Genomic DNA, 19358 nt, shown 5'->3' with positions numbered 1-19358 from the left:
AGTTTATACAGTATCATGATGTTGATTAGTACAGTAAGTCTATCAAATTCTGATCAAAAACTGATCAAATTCCAAAAACAGATGAACAGTGTACGTTATGTGTATTTTGATATTTTTGTACCCCAGCGAACAATACCGTACCCTTAGAGTGTGGAGCAGAACCCAAACACACATTCTGTAGCACAACACAAATATAAAGATACACACTTTTCACTCTGGACTGTCTCCACTTCAGAGAATGCAAAGTGAAGACAAACACAAAACCATATACTATCTTTTGTTGTCTGGCCCTTTGTGGTGGGATATATAATGGTCAAATCACTTTGTACCAGTTGATCTCTTTGTATAATTATACCTGCACCTGGAGGCACCAACTGCCTTTGATAGAACATCTTTTTGGCACTCCAAAAATGTGGACTGGTACTTTATTGTTAGGATTATGGTTATGATATAGGGTGTGTTCGTAGATTCACTCTGGCTATCTACTCCGATTTCAGATCACTGAGTCTGAGTGTGCCAGACTGATGAATTTACGAACACTCAACACCTGCTGAGTATGGCCGGTGTCAGTAAACATCTGAAAAAAAAGCGTAATTAAATGATTGCCAGCAGCACAGTTACAGTCACCAACACTCTGGATAACATGAAAACAGCCTAATCAGCTCTGCTAGGGCAAGTAAAATGGTCAGAGTGAGGTATTCTCTCATTTGTGTCTGGAATTAGCTAGCAAGCTATCCAACGTTAGCCAGTTAGCTTGGGTGCTTGACTTCCGACAGTGAGGTCAGAACTCTAGGATCAACCATACTCCTTGGCCAGAGCATCCAGTGTGGCTCTGAACACCCGAGAGCGAAACGCTCTGAATTTACGAACTGACAATCTGACAACGCTCTGAATTTACAAACGGACAATCTGACAACGCTCTGAATTTACAAACGGACAATCTGACAACGCTCTGAATTTACGAATTGACAATCTGACAACGCTCTGAATTTACAAACGGACAATCTGACAATGCTCTGAATTTACGAAAGGACAATCTGACAACGCTCTGAATTTACAAACGGACAATCTGACAACGCTCTGAATTTACGAATTGACAATCTGACAACGCTCTGAATTTACAAACGGACAATCTGACAACGCTCTGAATTTACGAAAGGACAATCTGACAACGCTCTGAATTTACAAACGGACAATCTGACAACGCTCTGAATTTACGAATTGACAATCTGACAACGCTCTGAATTTACAAACGGACAATCTGACAACGCTCTGAATTTACGAAAGGACAATCTGACAACGCTCTGAATTTACAAATGGACAATCTGACAATGCTCTGAATTTACGAATTGACAATCTGACAACGCTCTGAATTTACGAATTGACAATCTGACAACGCTCTGAATTTACAAACGGACAATCTGACAACGCTCTGAATTTACAAACGGACAATCTGACAACGCTCTGAATTTACAAACTGACAATCTGACAACGCTCTGAATTTACAAACGGACAATCTGACAACGCTCTGAATTTACAAATGCCCAGAGTTGACTCTGAGTGCACTCTGGCACTCCAGATTGTATTTACGAACACACCCATAGACACGGAGTTATGATGGTATGACATCATACACATTTCATTAGTTTTAACCCTGTCAATGTCATCATAGAATTCTGTTCTTAAATGATGTTGCAAATTGGAATGGTAGAGTTATGTCCTTCATGGTGTTATCAGAATTGTACGGGAAAGTCTTCTCAATCCAAGAGTACAACCAATTTATTACAGCATTACCCCAAAAAATGGAGGAGGCAGGTGGCAGCGGAGGGAGGTAGGGAACTGGTCTGTCTGCCCAATATAAAGGATCAAAACTGGAATAAAAATAGCATAAATAGGAAAGTATACCAGTTTCATATGAGGACCAGGATGTTGACAACTGTGCCATACAGATTGCAAAATAGTTGGGAAGAGATTTTTGATGTACCAATTATGTGCTACAGGGTGTATGAGTTGATATATTAAAAAAGTAAGATTCAAGACTTCTTGCTTTTCAGCTAAAATGATTATATAGAATTTTTGCCACCAACAAAATCTTGAATATTTGGGGCATGAAATCATCGAACCTCTGCAGATTTTGTTGTGAGGATACAGAATCAATAGACCATTTATTTTGGTATTGCCCTCAGGTAGGCTGTTTCTGGTCTCAGGTTCAGGAATGGCTGAAAATTGATCTAAAATTGACCCTAGAAATAGTACTGTTAGGAGATCTGGAGAGACCGGGTCAGTAAATTACTAATATACTAATACTCTTAGTAAAAGTATTTATTTATCTTCAACACGCAATCTGTGGATTCTATTTGATTAGATAGATTGAAATTGTGCATTAAGCATCACAGCATAGTTGAAAGATATGTGTTGCGTAGAAATCTGAAGAGGGTGGCCAGCAGAGATAGATGGGATGGGCTGAGGGTGGCCAGCAGAGATAGGCGGGATGAGCTGAGGGTGGCCAGCAGAGATAGATGGGATGGGCTGGGGGAATGTGAGGGTTGGGATGTGGAATTGGAGACAAGTGGGAGTGGAGTTGCTGTGCGGGAGATAGAATGATGGTCAAAGATAAAAGTAAAAAATGTAGTCAAAAAAATAAACAATATAATATAAAGTAAGTTTGAATGACATTGAGGGGGATGTATTTTTACAGCTAATGCTGGGTTTGCCTGAGGCTGATGCCTTGCAGGTGTTTGTACACATGCATATACACACACTCTCATTCAAATACACGGACATACACACACTCACATGTAATAGTGCCAGACATGCACTCAAACATATACAGTTGGCATTGCTGATATGATTTTAGTTGTCCTTGATGTCATTTGTTTTTTTGTATTTTCTTATTTTTTTAAATTGCTGTTGTTTACTGTTTTCTTCTGTCTTTTCTTTTTTCTCTTTAGTTCATTCTCTTGGTTGTTGGTGCACTGTTGGATTCTTGCAGGTGGCGAATGGAATTCATTGTATTTTATTTTATTTGTTTTCTTCTTGGGGGGGGGGCTGTGGGATTTTTACAAATAATCTTTGAAAGATAGGGTCCTAAAAAGGGGATGTTTCTTTTTTTGCTGAGTTTAGGTACTTTATCACATATATATCACAAAAATCTAGTCTTTTTGGTCTGAAATTCTCCATGTTGTACAGGACATCACAGCTATTATTATTCAAGCAGATCCATGTGATCTCCTTCTAGGTATTGTTCCTGTGGATACACTCCTTTCCACTTAAAGAGATAGATGATCTTTTAGCAGCAGCAAGGAAATGTGTAACAAAATGCTGGAAAAATGAACATGCACCCTCAAAAGATATGTGGTTAGGTCTATGTGGGGAACTTGCTGACATGGAGAGAATTACATCAATCTTGCAACATAGGCAGCATAGGTATGAAGGTGTCTAGTCAGAGTTTCTGACATATTGTATGGTCTTATTCTGTCATTTCTGGCCTTTTTGATTGTTTCTGTTGTTTTTGTGTGGCTTAATCCAAATTCTATACTTATTTGGCTTTGCACAGCCAAAATGTACTCTTAACATGTGAATGTAATTACACTGCTTAGTAAAGACAGCAAAGATACGTTGTGTACGTATGGTACATGTTCTTTGTGTGCGCTTCAATAAAAATGCATGGGAAAAAAGGAGGCCTGTGTCTTATGACCGTAGTGTACGTGTAGGTATGTACAGCAGGACCAGATCGGAGCGATAAGTAGGAGCATGTCTTACTACTACTTTGTAGTTTAGAAGTAAAACCTTGAAATCAGCCCTTGCCTTAACAGGAAGCCATTGTAGGGAGGCTAGCACTGGAGTAATATGATCTAATTTAGGGGTTCTAGTCAAGATTCTAGCAGCCGTATTTAACACGATTGTACAACCATCAAGCTTAATTGTCAGATCAAACAGCAGATCTCTTTGTTTCTTGGGACCTAGAACTAGCATCTCTGTTTTGTCTGAGTTTAAAAGTAAAAAGTTTGCCATCATACAGAGTAGGCAATTTTGGGGCTTCACCATGTTCAATCAAAATGTACAGCTGTGTGTTGTCCGCATAGCAGTGAAAGTTGACATTGTATTTCCGAATGAAATCACCAAGGTGGAATATAGGAATATATTGTGAAAACAATAGTGGTCCTAAAATGGAACCTTGAGGATCACCGAAACATGCAATTGATTTGCCAGAGGACAATCCATCCACAGAGATGAACTGATGTCTTTCTGACAGATAAGATCTAAACCAGTCAAGAGCTTGTCCGTGTAGACCAAATAGGGTTTCCAATCCCTCCAAAAGAATGTGGTGATGGTGTCAAAGGCGACACTAAGGTTTAGGAGCACAAGGACAGATGCAGAGCCTTGGTCTGACGTCATTAAAAGGTCATTTACCACCTTCACAAGTGCAGTCTCAGTGCTATGATGGGGTCTAAAACCAGACTGGAGCGTTTTGTATAGATTATTTGTCTTCAGGAAGGCAGTGAGTTGCTGCGCAACAGCTTTTTCTAAAAGTTTTGAGAGAAATGGGAGATTCGATATATAGGCCGATAGTTTAAAAAAAAATCTGGGTCAAGGTTTGTCTTTTCAGGAGAGGCTTTATTACTGACACTTGGTGAGATTGGTACACATCCAGAGGATAGGGAGCCGATTATTATGTTCAACATAGGAAGACCAAGCACAGGAAATAGCTCTTTCTAGTAGTCAGCTGGAAGGTTTAGAGGCCATGACTATTTTAATGTATGTTTCGAGAGATAAAGGATTCAGAAGAACTGCCAGTTCTGTGCAGACTCAGGACAACTGAGTTTTGGAGAAATACGCAGATTAAAAGATGAATCCATCATTTTCTTTCTAATGATCATTATCTTTTCGTCGAAGAAGTTCATGAACTTATCACTGCTGAAGTGAAGGCCAACCTCTCTTGGGGAATGCTGCTTTTTAGTTAGCTTTGTGACAGCATAAAAATAACAAAAAAAATGTTGATTCAAAATATTAATTGTGCTTGTTAACTGTTACGTAGATTTAATCTAGGAACAGATGCTATATTTCCCATTGCTGCAAATCAATTGTTTCTGCCTGCGAGGCAGCGTCTTCTGATCTAATGAGCTGGTGTTGGTTTTCCACTGGTACAGAAGCTAATGTCATGGTTAGCGCACGTGTGTGTGTGTCTGTCTGTGTGTGCGTGCGTGCATGTACGTGTGCTTGTCTGTGTTTGTCTGTGTGAGTGTTTGTATACAACAGAAGGCTCAGGGACAACGACACCTCATAAATCCTCATATAAGATACCTAACAATCAGATCTAATCAACATAGATTATGATCAAATGCATCAAAGAACCCACTGGAGGGGAATCAATCCTCCTTATAGACTTTCCCAACAGAAATGACCAATTTCATTTCGATAAACATCAATATCCACATCCGTTCATTCGCAGTAAAACACTTTATTTCTCTGATAGCAAGTACTTTATTTTTTATGAGTAACACCAGTGATTGTCTGCATCCCAAATGACACCCTATATAGTGCACTATGTTTGAGCAGGGTCAATAAGGTTCTGGTCAAAAGTAGTGCACTACATAGGGAATATGGTGCCATTTAGGATGCAGATATATTGCTTTCCCGATGGGCTGGAAGCAATTTAATCAGTGTCTTAATTGATTCAGATGAGATTCAGTTGAAGGGGTTTCTATTGTAATTAGAGGTAGTAGAGTAGACACATCACCATCCGGATGAGAGGAGGTGCAGGCAGAGCCCTTGGGGCCCTAAATCATCCTTCTCCAAAATGGTGGAACGGAGCTGAGGGAGCCAGTGACTCATCTTAAACCTTTATGGCTGGTAGGGAGAGGGAAACTGTCTGACACACCTGCTGGCCCAGTGGCCCTGTGGAATATGATAGACTCCCCCTGACATTATTAAAAAACAGAGTGTTTTAAAGGAGTTTTTATGGCCTCCCTCCCGACCGCGCCGCTTCTCTAGTCCTTTGCTTTAGTTTTAGTGAAAGGCCACATTTTGAATGAGGCTGTTGAGTTTGGAAGGTCTGAGAGACTAAGAGGAGCAGGGGGTATCAAACAGTTCTCCCCCCCAATCTCCACCAATCCCCACACAGCAGAGAAGAGAATATGATCAAGGGAAAAATACAAGATATAAAGTCTCTCTCCTCATAGACTTTTATTCTGTCTCCAGGGCCCTTGGCAAGCTACGCAACTATTTACATTTCACAGCTTTTATCAGACTTCAACCTCTCTCACCTTGTTTTCAGACACGCAGTATGTGGGTATCATTAAGTGGGTAAGGAAAACATATTTAGCATTTTTACCTAGAAGACGTATCCCCCTCCCTCTAGATGATTTTTCTATGAGGGTAATAGTCTACCCTTACCACTTTCATGGCCTATGTTACATCATCAATATTCGAGCTCTCTCTCTCTCTCTCTTCAGGAGGGTTTCTCTGATGATACACACTGTGGGCTCAGCGTCAATATTCTACTCTACCTGCCCACATCTACTAAAGAACTGGCTCATTATATTACCTGTTACCAGGGCTACAGGATACATCCAATGGGCAGGGAGTGGGGTAGGGAGGGAGGGAGTGAATGAGGGAGTGAATGAGGGAGTGAGTGAGCTTAGAGAGACCTTATTAAATCAGAGCAACCTCAATGACTGGACCTCCTGCCTCCTGTGTGTGTGTGTGTGTGTGTGTGTGTGTGTGTGTGTGTGTGTGTGTGTGTGTGTGCGTGTGTGTGTGTGTGTGTGTGTGTGTGTGTGTGTGTGTGTGTGTGTGTGTGCTAGGGTCCATGCGTGATAATCAGAAGGCTATTGACAGGGGATGTGCTTGGGCATTCGCTAGTCAAAGCCCTGGCTTAGAGTTCCACTCTAAGCTATGAGAACACTGTCCACAGTCCCTGGATAATTAACCGCCTGACTTGTTCTCCCAGCCAGGCAATCTGTTGTGCTGTAACACACCCTGTGAGTGTGTGTGTGTGTGAGTGTGTGACAGACAGCTGACTGAACTGAAATTGTTTCATATTGGTTTTATCTTGGCTATCTGCTTTCAAGAAGGAGGATGTCATAGAGGGTCTGTCCTAGTGGGCCTCTGAGGGTCCTCTGTAATGGAGCCGTGGTGGACACAGGCATGCACACGTGTGTGTGTGTGATCTGATGTGTATATGTGGACTAATGAATCTGTCAACCCAAAGTGACAATGGATCCAACAACTTGTTAATTAGACCGTCTATAAACACACACCTCTACCTGCTGTTAGTGTTTACTGGTCCTCCCTGTCTTCTCTCTCTGGGCTGTAGAGCTGCTGCTGATCCTCCCTGTCTTCTCTCTCTGGGCTGTAGAGCTGCTGCTGTTCCTCCCTGTCTTCTCTCTCTGGGCTGTAGAACTGCTGCTGGTCCTCCCTGTCTTCTCTCTCTGGGCTGTAGAACTGCTGCTGGTCCTCCCTGTCTTCTCTCTCTGGGCTGTAGAGCTGCTGCTGGTCCTCCCTGTCTTCTCTCTCTGGGCTGTAGAGCTGCTGCTAGTCCTCCCTGTCTTCTCTCTCTGGGTTGTAGAGCTGCTGCTGATCCTCCCTGTCTTCTCTCTCTACTAGCACTATTTTAATTGATACATCTTCCACTTTACGGGCTACTTCCAGGTCTGAATGTACTTGACATAGCGGTGTGCCTATCTAACACTAGGGGCTTGTTCTGCACTTTACATATCTGCAGATTATTGTACAGCATTATTCTCTCTATGATTGGCATGAGGAATGCACTCAGTAACCCAGTATTGGCATTTCTGTTTTCCTTGGCTTCCTTTCAGAGTCTGTTGACTGTTACTGTATTGTAATGACAAACACCCCAGCGGCTCATGTGCATTCGCCTAATTAGCTTAGCAACCAGCTGTAGTGAGAGAGATGGGGGGGGTTTAATTGATTGTGGGAAATACAGTTGATTTGCAACTCAACCAAGCTAATAATGTGTTATTGATCGGTCCATTAAAATGAACAATATTACAAGGAGATCTAATCCAGTGAATGTGAGAGCAGAAGTTAGTTGATGCTCTTACAGTTTTTCATCTACTTATGGTATTACGTCACTCAATGGTGACATTGTAAGAAGTGGTGAGGGTGGGTGATGATGGACTACAGGCTTCAGCCAGGCTGTACTCCCTCGTATATAACGTCTGCAAGAAATTACTTTAACTACAGAGGAGGAGGTGTATGGTGCTGTTTAAGGCGATCTAACAGAGTTTAGTGTTACGCGGAGCAGGTAAACCCAAGAGCAGACTCAGACGAGGAGACTGAGATAAGGTAACCAAGGTATTTATTGAAAACAGGGGGAAGATGGGTTGCAGGCCAGGGAAAGCTTGGGCGGGTTGCAGGGAGCCAGGTTCTGAGGCTGAGGCTGGAGCGAGGGGAGTTGGGGCTGGGTAAGCAGGTCCGGAGAGGAAGCCAAGGAAGCAGTAGAGTGGGGGTCCAGGACATGGTAGCATGACTGATGAGAAGTGGGACTGGAGACAGGGACCAGAGTCAGAGCGGACAGAACTGTAGCGCAGAGGGAAACAGCGTCAGGCAAGGGAAAACAGGCACAACATGAAAACAGGATCTATGCAGGAACAAACGCATACTAAAACCACATACTGACTGAGCAGAGGTTACGATCTGGCAGCGAGGAAGTGGCAGGGATGAGTATTTGTAGAGGTCTTGATTATGGAACATGTTGCAGCTGGTGGGGATCTGCTCTGCCTCCAGCACACCTGTCTCCGTCCACACAAATCACACACACACAGAGAAAGAGGGAGAGGCGGCAGGTTAGGGAGACACAGGATGAACAGTAGAGGACGTGGCAGGCGCAGATGTGACATCTAGTCTGGTGTGGCTAAACCAAGATGGCTGCCATACCAGACCCTTTTTTTTACATTTAACTAGGCAAGTCAGTTAAGAACAAATTCTTATTTACAATGACGACCTATCTCGGCCAAACCCAGACGATGCTGGGTCAATTGTGCGCCACCCTTTGAGACTCCCAATCACAGCTAGCTGTAATGCGGCCTGGATTCAAACCAGGGACTGCAGTGACACCTCTTGCACTGAGATGCAGTGCCTTGGAGGTTGGAGGGGCGCCATGTGTGACTGACGTGCTTTCTGTTTGCTCCCGCAGTATTCTTAAAGTTTATGTGAATTTTGCAGCAGAACCATTTTTATTTTCAAATATTAGTTTGGTGATCCCTTTCCGTTAAAACCAATACTAATTTGCTTTCAAATGTCAGCATGTCGATGAAACATAAGGCCAAAAACATGACTTTAAGATGACTTTAACCCGGCCTACAAGACTCTTATCACCGCCCTCTCCTGAGTCTGAGGGCCCGGGGACTCACACTTTACCCGGGGGTACGGCTTGGCCTGGCGGCGCTGAAATGAACATTCTCGAGGCCATCAAACTAATACGCTCTGAGTTGCTACGATTGAGGCCTGAATACAGGAGGTATTTTAAAGGAGATACAGGAGATACTTTAAAAGCAGATCTAACCATCCTGCAGAATGAGACGGTGCCAGCAATCACATCACTCAAAACAACAACTGAGTTGCACACTACAATGATTGCAGCACTGGAGACCTCCGCTACCAATGACTCCAACTTAACTACCTCCCTGGAGGCTGACGTGAAACGCCTGGCTGCGGATCTGAAAAAGGTGCAGGAGAGCTGTGTGAGTTTAGAGTGATTCTCTCGCCGCAATGACCTGAGACTGGTATCGGTCCCAGAGTCAGAGGAAATGCCTCGCACCACAGATTTTGTTTTTGGGCTGCTGAAGGATGTTCTTGCCTTGGATGAGAAGCCCCTGATTGATTGTGCCTATCGGTCGCTGGCCCGTATATGGCTATCTCATGATGGTAAAGACTACACATTTGATTCTCCATATGAGGCTATGGCTCATTCAACGTCACATCAAGAAGTCTTGAACTTGCTCAATGATCAGCAACTGTTGCGTGCGAACTGTGGATAGTAAGTAAATAGCCCACCTGTGGTACAATTATGTTTAGTTATAACAGACTAGTCTTGTATAGTTGGCGAACACATTCAGGGTTATTTGATGTGATCTAATGTTTTGATCATCTAGCGTGCCTGCCTTACAAGCATTCAGTCATTTTAATTTAATTGTATTGAGGTTTTACTCAACTCCTGTGTTTCTAGGCTGTCTCGTTCACCTATTCAGTTTGTTTACATAGTGTCTCAGTGACTGAAAATATTTTTGGTTATTTGTTTGCTGCGTCTGTTTGTACCGACCCAGTAAACAGTAAATGTTCCGAGGCTACACGTTTTGGGGGGTCTTCACTTCAATTTGAAAGGTTTTGAAGGTCATTTATGCCTAGCAAATGTTCGACGTTGCACACACATAGTTTTTGGTCTTGGCTGTAAGTTGTCTTATTGTCAAACTAGACAGTTATTATTATTTTACATTTTTTGATCGTCTTAATATTATTTGCTTATTTCAAATGAGGTTTTTGGTTGAGAGCCTTTATACATTTGATTTTGTTTCTCTCTCAATGCCTGTTATAAGACTGGGAAAAAATGATATACATCTACAAGTGATCATTTTGTTTGCACAAGGGACTCACTTTTATTTTTCTCTCTTCTTGCTGCTTGATCCACTAACACAAAACGCGACTTTAAAGAGTGGGACTGTGGGTTTGGGTTTAACACCGCACTCTCACACCGCACTACATACTGTGCGAAGATAACATGTTCTATTTAGGCTTGTACCTCGTTTGGGGAGGTATTGTCTGGGATGTGGGGAGGTGGTTGGGGGGGAGGAAGGAGTTTGAATTGTTCAGTTCTAATGTTGTCATTCTGTCTTTTTTGTTGTTTTTTCTGTACTTTTGCCAAGTATCTTGCACCGTACATTATTACTCTGAGACAAGTTATTCTGCGGTTTTTGGGTATTCATTGCTTTTCCACTCTATGCTCTAATGACAGGGTTGCATAACGGGAGTGCTCAGGGTGGCCGAAATAATACAATTAAGTACATTTCGTGGAACATCAAAGGGGTTAACAACCCTGTGAAGTGTAAGAGGGTGCTGACACTTAAAGGGTTTGAAAGAGACTCACTTGAGGACTGGTGAGCATTTTAGGATGAGTAGGAACTGGGTTGGTCAAGTGTTCCACTCTAACTTTCATAGTAAATCAAGAGGTGTTGCCATTTTGGTTGATAAATCTACTCCCTTTGTAGCTTCTGAGGTTATTGCTGATCTTAAGGGACGATACGTCATAGTAACCAGTAAACTGTTTTCTACCCCTCTTGTTTTGGCTAGTGTTTATGTTCCCAATTGGGATGGCACAAGTTTCATTTCTTCCTTCTTATCTGCTATACCCAATTTAGATTCCCATTTGTTGATTTTAGGGGGGCATTTTAACTGTACAATGTCCCCAGTTCTTGACATGTCCTCACAAAGAACTACAGGCCCATCTAAATGTGCCATACTTATTCAATCCTTTCTTCAGAAATATGCTTTGTTTGAGGCCTGGCATTTCCTACAACCTACAGATAGACAGTATTCCTTTTATTCACATGTTCATCAAACATATTCCCGCATTGATTACCTCTTTTTGGACATAAAACTTCTACCTAACCTTCGACGGTGTACTTACGAGTGTATTGTTATTTCTGACCATTCACCATTAGTGCTTGAACTAGAGTTTCCCCAGCGACCTCCTATGTGTTATCAATGGCGTCTTAACCCCATTTTACTCTCAGATAAGGAGTTTGTCAATTTAATTTCTTCTGAAATCACCTTATTCCTAGAAACTAATTCAACACCAGGTATGTCCTGCTCTACCATATGGGAGTCTCTCAAAGCATACTTATATGGCCAAATTATTTCTTATACAGCCAACCAAATCAAAGCTCGCTCTCAGCGACTTCGGGACCTGAGCGAAGCCATAGCCACATTGGATGAGAAGTATATTACGGATCCTTCCTCTGATCTACATAAAGAGCGGCAACTACTCCAATCTGAATTGGATGAGCTTTCTACCAGGCAAGCTGAACAGTTACTCTTGTGAGCTCGATACAGAGTGTATGGACAAGGGGACAAGGCCAGTAAACTCCTTGCACATCAGATCTGTAAATCTGAGGCCTCACGTTTAATCCCACAAATAAAGACCCTCTGGTGCCACCACAGTTATACATAAAGAGATCAATGATCAATTCAAACAGTTTTACTCTGTGCTATACACCTCTGAATCTCCTCAAGACCCTTTGCTGATTGATTCATTCTTTAATGGTTTGAATATGCCTTCAATTCACACAGACTCCCATGACTGTTTAGAAGAAGAATTTACACTGCAACAGCAGTGTCGACAATGAAAAGTGGTAAATCACCGGGTCCGGACGATTTTCCAAACTAATTTTACAGGACGTTTTCTGGTCTGCTTTGCCCATTCTTGTCTCGATTATTTGCAGAGTGCCTTAATACCTCAAAGCTACCGCCTAGTCTTTATCAGGCTTCAATCTCATTACTATTAAAGAAAAACAAAGACTCCCTGGAATGTGGATCCTATCGCCCAATCTCGCTTTTAAACTGTGATTACAAAATCCTAGCCAAGCTCTTAGCCATCCATATGGAAGGCTCGCTACACCAAGTAATACACCAGACTGGCTTTGTGAGAAATAGGCATTTGTTTTTCAATATTAGACACCTTATGAATATACTGTACTCCAGAGCGTCGGGGGACCTGGAGGTGGTGGTTTCACTTGATGCGGAAAAAGCTTTTGACCGCGTTGAGTGGGACTACCTAACAGCTGCCCTTTATAGATTTGGCTTTGGCCCCAAATTCATTGCGTGGATAAAGATTATTTATTTTTCTCCCATGGTTTCGGTACGGACTATCGACTTGTTCTCTGTTTTCCCTTGGACCCAGTCAGGGTTGTCCACTCTCCCCCTTGTTGTTTATTTTGGCAATCAAGCCTCTCACCATTGCACTACGCTCTAATGATGCCATTCAAGGAATAATCAGGATGGGCTTAGAGCAGAAAGTCTCTCTATATGCTGACAACCTCCTTTTGTTAATCTCCAAACCTGATACCTCATTGCCACGTGCCTTATCTGTTCTTAAAAGGTTTGGATCAATCTCAGGGTACAAGCTGAATCTAGGCAAGAGTGAGCTTTTTCCTGTAAATAAGGCTGCTTTAAAGTGCTATTTTACAAGTTTTGAGTTTAGGATTGTCCGGGATCAGTTCACCTATTTGGAAGTTAAAGTGACAAGGAAATATTCACAATTGTTTCAGGAAAACATTGTTGCTCTAGCAGACAGTTTGAAACAATATTTTACTTTTTGGAATTCACTACCTCTTTCTCTTATTGGAAGGATTGATGTAATTAAAATGATGTTGCCCAAATTTGTATATTTATTTCAATGTTTACCCATTTTTATTCCAACATCTTTTTTTAATTCACTGGATCAAACATTCATGCATTTTATTTGGGATGGCAAGGTACCACGGATTGGTAGAAAACATTTACAGAAGCCTAAGGCATTGGGTGGTTTAGCTCTACCAAATTTTCATTTACTATTGGGCTGCAAATTTCAGAGACCTTCTGTACTGGCTGCAGACTGATCCTACTGTTCCTAGAACACTCTGGGTCCAGATGGAGTCGGAATCGTGTAAACCTGCTGCACTTTCGTCTGTGTTGTGCTCGTCTCTCCCAGTGTCCCTAGGCAAAAAAGTGTGTCAACCCAATTGTAAAGCAGTCTCTTAAAATTTGGAATCAGTTCCGTTTAGCCTTTAGCCTCCGAGGCTTTTCTCTATCAGGCCCAATCAATCAGAACATTTTATTTCCACCATCTTTAGATGATGAGGCTTTTGCCATCTGGCACTCACTAGGCTTCTCCTCACTTGCCCAATTATTCTCTGATGATCCATTTGCCACTTTTGCTCAGCTACAGGAAAAGTTCAACCTCCCCGATTCCCACTTTTTCCGCTATCTCCAGACTAGGAACTTTGTCAGAGCTAATATACCTGAATTTCCCCATAGGCCTCCAAATACAGCTATAGAGAGCATATTTGAGCTGAACAAGCTTCCTAGGGGTGCAATTTCAGATGTATATGCAATCATTCATGACTTACAGAACCCTTCTTTGGTGCCTTTAAAGACTCGGTGGGAAAAGGATTTGAGGGAGGAACTTGGGGAAGACACCTGGGAATCTATGCTGCACAGGGTGCATTCGTCCTCCTTCAGCACTAGACACAGCCTCATTCAATTCAAGGTGGTTCACCGTATCCACTGGTCCGGGGCCAAACTTGGAAGAATATTCTCTGATTTTGATCCTACCTGTGTCCGATGTTAAACGGAACCAGCCACACTGTTGCATATGTTTTGGGGCTGTCATAAACTGTCAGGATTCTGGGAATTAATATTTAAATGTTTCTCTGATATATATGACACTGTTATAGATCCGTCTCCCCTTACAGACCTTTTTGGAGTACTGCCCATGGGTACCTCCCTGTCAAGAATCCAGTCGGACACTGTTGCTTATACAACTCTTTTAGCTAGACGGCTAATACTACAGAACTGGAAGATGGCAGCTCCCCCATCTTATAAATATTGGGTGAGAGATGTGTTGTGCTCTCTGAAACTAGACATTTTTTAATTCAATACATGTGGGAACCCCAAACTGTTTAATGAGGCTTGGGCTCCATTCCGGTCTTACTTTAAACAGTCCATCCTCTGATGGCATTCATATTAAAACAAAGATAAGTCTGTGTTTGACTCCCCTGTGACTTAAGGGTTGGATGAGCATTTATTTGTGTTTTTTTTTGGGGGGGGGCATTAAGGTTGATGATGTGCTTATTGATTGTGACCTGCGGATGCCTTGCTTATCTTGCCCGGTCAGAGACTAAAATGTGAGCTTGTTTTGCCCTGTTTTTTGTGTGTGTTTTTTTCACGCTTATTATATATATATATATATATATTTTTTTTTAAAGCATTGTAAACTTTATTTTTGGTCCAGTGGATGGTCGGTCTGTGGCCATGACTGTCTGTGAGTGTTTGCATTTCTCCACCCTTATCCCTTGTCTGTTTATAGGAACAATGGTGAGGTTTCTGCTCTGTCCCTGTACTACCTATGGCCCTTTAACCTTTGTAGCCTTCTGCCCGGTGTGTTTAACTTGTCTAAAGTACGGTATCTTTAAAGCAAATTTTTTAAAAAAATGTAAAAGTATTTTCTTCTAGTTGAGTATATTATTTAGGGGTGGCAGCGTAGCCTAGTGGTTAGAGTGTTGGACTGGTAACCGAAAGGTTGCAAGTTTAAATCACCAAGCTGACAATGTACATAACTGTTATTCTGAACAAGGCAGTTAAATCACTGTTCCTAGGCTGTCATTGAAAATAAGAATTTGTTCTTAACTGACTTGCCTAGTTAAATAAAGATTTAAAAAATGCATGTTGCCTTGTGTGTAAAACTGAATAAACAGAGTTTTCAAAAGAGATGCAGTGCCTTGAAATCTTTCAAATACTTCTAGCGTTTGCTTTAGCCTGCCTGGAGTGCCAAGATGGGCAGGGTTTTCCATTTTCTGAGTATTCTATTGGATTCATTGCTATAGGTAAGCTCAATCAAGCCCAGCTGAAGTTTTTGAAATTATTTCAAATCGTACTTGAACCCAGGTCTGTGCCATAATACCAAGGCTGCTTCAGCACTGTGAGAGGTGAGATGACTATCAGCCATTCATGTGCGTCATCTGCTCAAAACAATTTTTACAGAAAACATTCTCTGTAGAGAGTAGCTGTGGAGTGCATTTTTCTTGTGTTAAGTACATTTCTTTGAGCCATAGATTTTAAGCACACAGGGTTTTGGTACGTTGCACCCCATTGAACAATCCACCATCCTCTTATTCAATTTTCCAACATTAATCAGCCGTTAAATTAACTTCTGAGGTTTAATTGCGTACTTTGAATGATTATGGTGAGGTCAGGGGTACATCACAGACTTGGCTGCTTGTAGTCTCTCTCTCTCTCTCTCTCTCTCATATTTTCTATGCTTTATTCAGACAGTTGTGAAATCAGAGGGGAGCTAAACAAGTGGGAGACTCAGGGTGGACAAGGGAGAGAAACAGGGGCACAAGGGAGAGAAACAGGGGCACAAGGGAGAGAAACAGGGCCACAAGGGAGAGAAACAGGGGCACAAGGGAGAGAAACCGGTTGGACAAGGGGATCAAACCCCAGTCTCCAGGTTGTACATATATGTCAAGAACCAGAAATATTACCACACAACCACAGGCTCTGACATGTCTCCTCCTTTTTCTAACTTCCTCTCTTTCTTCCCTTCTTCTTTTCTCACAGTTGTATTCCAGAGGCCCACCTTGGCAGCTAGAGGAGAGGCTCCGCCCCATCACCGTGATGGCAGCGTTGCCGCGGTACGCCACCCCCATGTCTGTGCCTGGCATGTTGCTCCTCCCCCTGCTCCTGCTGCCCCTCCCCATCGCGCTGTCCCAGAAACCCCTGCTCCTCTCCCCGCCCGACCCCACGCCCGCCTCCCTGTACCTTTCCCGGCCGGAGTGCACCCGGAGAGAGCACCCTGTGGTCACCTTCCAAGGTAAGTCGTACTAGACACAATACTCATTACAGGACACGCATTTCTGGACATCCACACTGAAGGTCTCTTCTCTCACTACTGAATGAATACAAACAGGAATATTTAAGCAATAAGGCCCAAGGGGGTGTGGTATTTGGCCAATATACAATGGCTAAGGACTGTTCTTATGCACAATGCAATGAGGAGTGCCTGCATACATCCCTTAGCCGTGGTATATTGGTCATATACCACATACACCCCCCACCCCTCAAGGTGCCTTATTGATATTATAAACTGGTTACAAACGTAATTAGAGCAGTAAAAATAAATGTTTTGTCATACCCGTTGTATACGTTCCAATAAAGCACTACTGTCAGCCAATCAGCATTCAGGGCTCGAACCACCCAGTACTTAGACCACTTTTGTTTACTACTAGTCTTTGACATCTGTCACAGATCCTCCATGGCTTCTATAACCATAAGGACTTGGGATGATCTCACCTTTACATTCCAAGTGTTTTAAATGTCTGAGGGGGTGTTGGCCAAATGTGTTAGAAATGATTATTAGAATGATATTCTAGATAATGGTTTCTCTAGGCTCTTCTACTTGAACAAAAGTTTGGTTGAAATTGTGTGACCTAAGATTTTTTTGCCAAAGGGAAGAGTGTGAAACTGTACACCCATTATGATTCAATTATTGCAGACTCCAAGTCTAACAGGTTAGAGTGAGGAGCACCCCATTGTACAGACAGGTTTTAAATCTCTCATATGACACTATACAGAGAGACAGAGAGATGCTTTATGTTGATGCCAGCCCCATTTGACAGAAACATCAGTCTTACCGGGAGATAAACACTTTTCATTTCCATCTGTCTGTCTGCCAGCTTCAATAATTCCAAACGTTGCATGGTTCACACACACACATGCACGTACACACAAATCTGAACAGAGAGAACGTTGCGTACAGTGATACCCTCCTATCTGCTCTGTTTATCTATGCAGTGGGGCATGAAACAAGGTGTTCTCCATAGTGAGAAATGTAAAAGATAATTTTGTTTAGACCAGAGAGAGAGACAGAGAGAGAGAGAGAGAGAGAGAGAGAGAGAGAGAGAGAGAGAGAGAGAGAGAGGCCATAGATATACTGGACATGCAGAGTGAAGGAGGGAGGATGAACACTGAAATTGCTGTATTTATTTCAGGACATGCAAGTGTTTTTGTTAGCCTTTCCAAAGGCCTTGACTAGATAGATTGGGGAAGAAATTCTGCTCAGTTTGGGGAAATAAAGAAAGAAAATAAAGTGAAGTGATAGCTAGAGGGTTTCCTTATTATCGGAGATATGCCCAAACCTCTTAAAGCAATGGGTAATATGAACATTTCCTGGGGCCCCGCCTGCTTTTTATTGCAGGGCACCATTCTGATGGTGTTTCTTTAGGGGCCAGTTTATAAATGTTATCATGAGGTCCTCCAGGGTCCAGGAAGAGGGCTGGAAGTCAAGGAGGATGCTTTTTTGCAATACAAAAAAATCTAAGCCTATACGATTCACTCATTGATTTGAAATGATAAAATGTTCGATTTACATCAAATTTGAAAAGTAGAAAAACAACAGAGGATATGGTTGAAACTATTAAATATCAACATTTCAGCACAAGGCCATTCTCAAGACTTTCTCAATATCTGTAATGTTAAAACACTGGGCAAAAACTGATTGAATCAATGTTATTTCCACAACATAAAAAATAAACTATGTGATGACGTTGAATCAATGTGAAAAACGGATTGGATTTGTTATCATCAATGTAAAGGATTTTTTATTATTTTTAAGTACATTTGACCTAAATCCAATTTCATGGTGAAATGTTTTGTTGAGTTAATGGTGGATTCACTTTAGTTGACAACACAACCAATTGTAAATAAAAAAAACAGACTAATGTTTGTGCCCAATGGGAAGTTGGCTGGATCAAAAATATCCTTCATCATTTCACTCAGCATCATTCATACAAAGCTACACTATACAGTTGAAGTTGGAAGTTTACATACACTTAGGTTGGAGTCATTAAAACTCGTTTTTCAACCACTCCACAAATTTCTTGTTAACAAACTATAGTTTTGACAAGTCGGTTAGGACATCTACTTTGTGCATGACACAAGTCATTGTTCCAACAATTGTTTACAGACAGATTATTTCACTTATATTTTACTGTATCACAATTTCAGTGGGTCAGAAGTTTACATACACTAAGTTGCCTGTGCCTTTCAACAGCTTGGAAAATTCCAGAAAATGATGTCATGGCTTTAGAAGCTTCTGATAGGCTAATTGACATAATTTGAGTCAATTGGAGGTGTACCTGTGGATGTATTTCAAGGCCTACCTTCAAACTCAGTGGCTCTTTGCTTGACATGGGAAAATCAAAAGAAATCAGCCAAGACCTCATAAAACAAATTGTAGACCTCCACAACTCTGGTTCATGCTTGGGAGCAATTCCCAAATGCCTGAAGGTACCACGTACAAACAATAGTATGCAAGTATAAGCACCATGGGACCATGCAGCCATCATACCGCTCAGGAAGGAGACGCGTTCTGTCACCTAGAGATGAACTTACTTTGGTGTGAAAATTGAAAATCATTCCCAGAACAACAGCAAAGGACCTTGTGAAGATGCTGGAGGAAACAGGTGCAAAATGATCTATATCCACAGTAAAACGAGTCCTATGTCGGCATAACCTGAAAGGCCACGCAGCAAGGAAGAAGCCACTGCTCCAAAACCGCCATATAAAGCCTGACTACGGTT

General features: G+C 42.0%; 1 protein-coding gene across 6 annotated transcripts in view; it reads left to right on the top strand.

The window, feature by feature from the left end:
* LOC112224859 (semaphorin-5B) overlaps positions 1 to 19358 on the top strand; it is a 289959-nt gene that overhangs the window by 73076 nt on the left and 197525 nt on the right. For all 6 annotated transcript variants that reach the window (XM_042306582.1, XM_042306580.1, XM_042306579.1 and 3 more), the window contains one exon: positions 16339 to 16591. In XM_042306582.1, the coding sequence (XP_042162516.1) occupies positions 16396 to 16591 (196 nt within the window). In that variant the 5' untranslated portion in view covers positions 16339 to 16395. The remainder of the gene's footprint in view (positions 1 to 16338; positions 16592 to 19358) is intronic.

The sequence above is a fragment of the Oncorhynchus tshawytscha genome, linkage group LG26, assembly GCF_018296145.1.
Source record: "Oncorhynchus tshawytscha isolate Ot180627B linkage group LG26, Otsh_v2.0, whole genome shotgun sequence".
Classification (NCBI taxonomy): Eukaryota; Metazoa; Chordata; class Actinopteri; order Salmoniformes; family Salmonidae; genus Oncorhynchus; species Oncorhynchus tshawytscha.
This window is presented reverse-complemented; position numbering and strand designations above follow the sequence as displayed.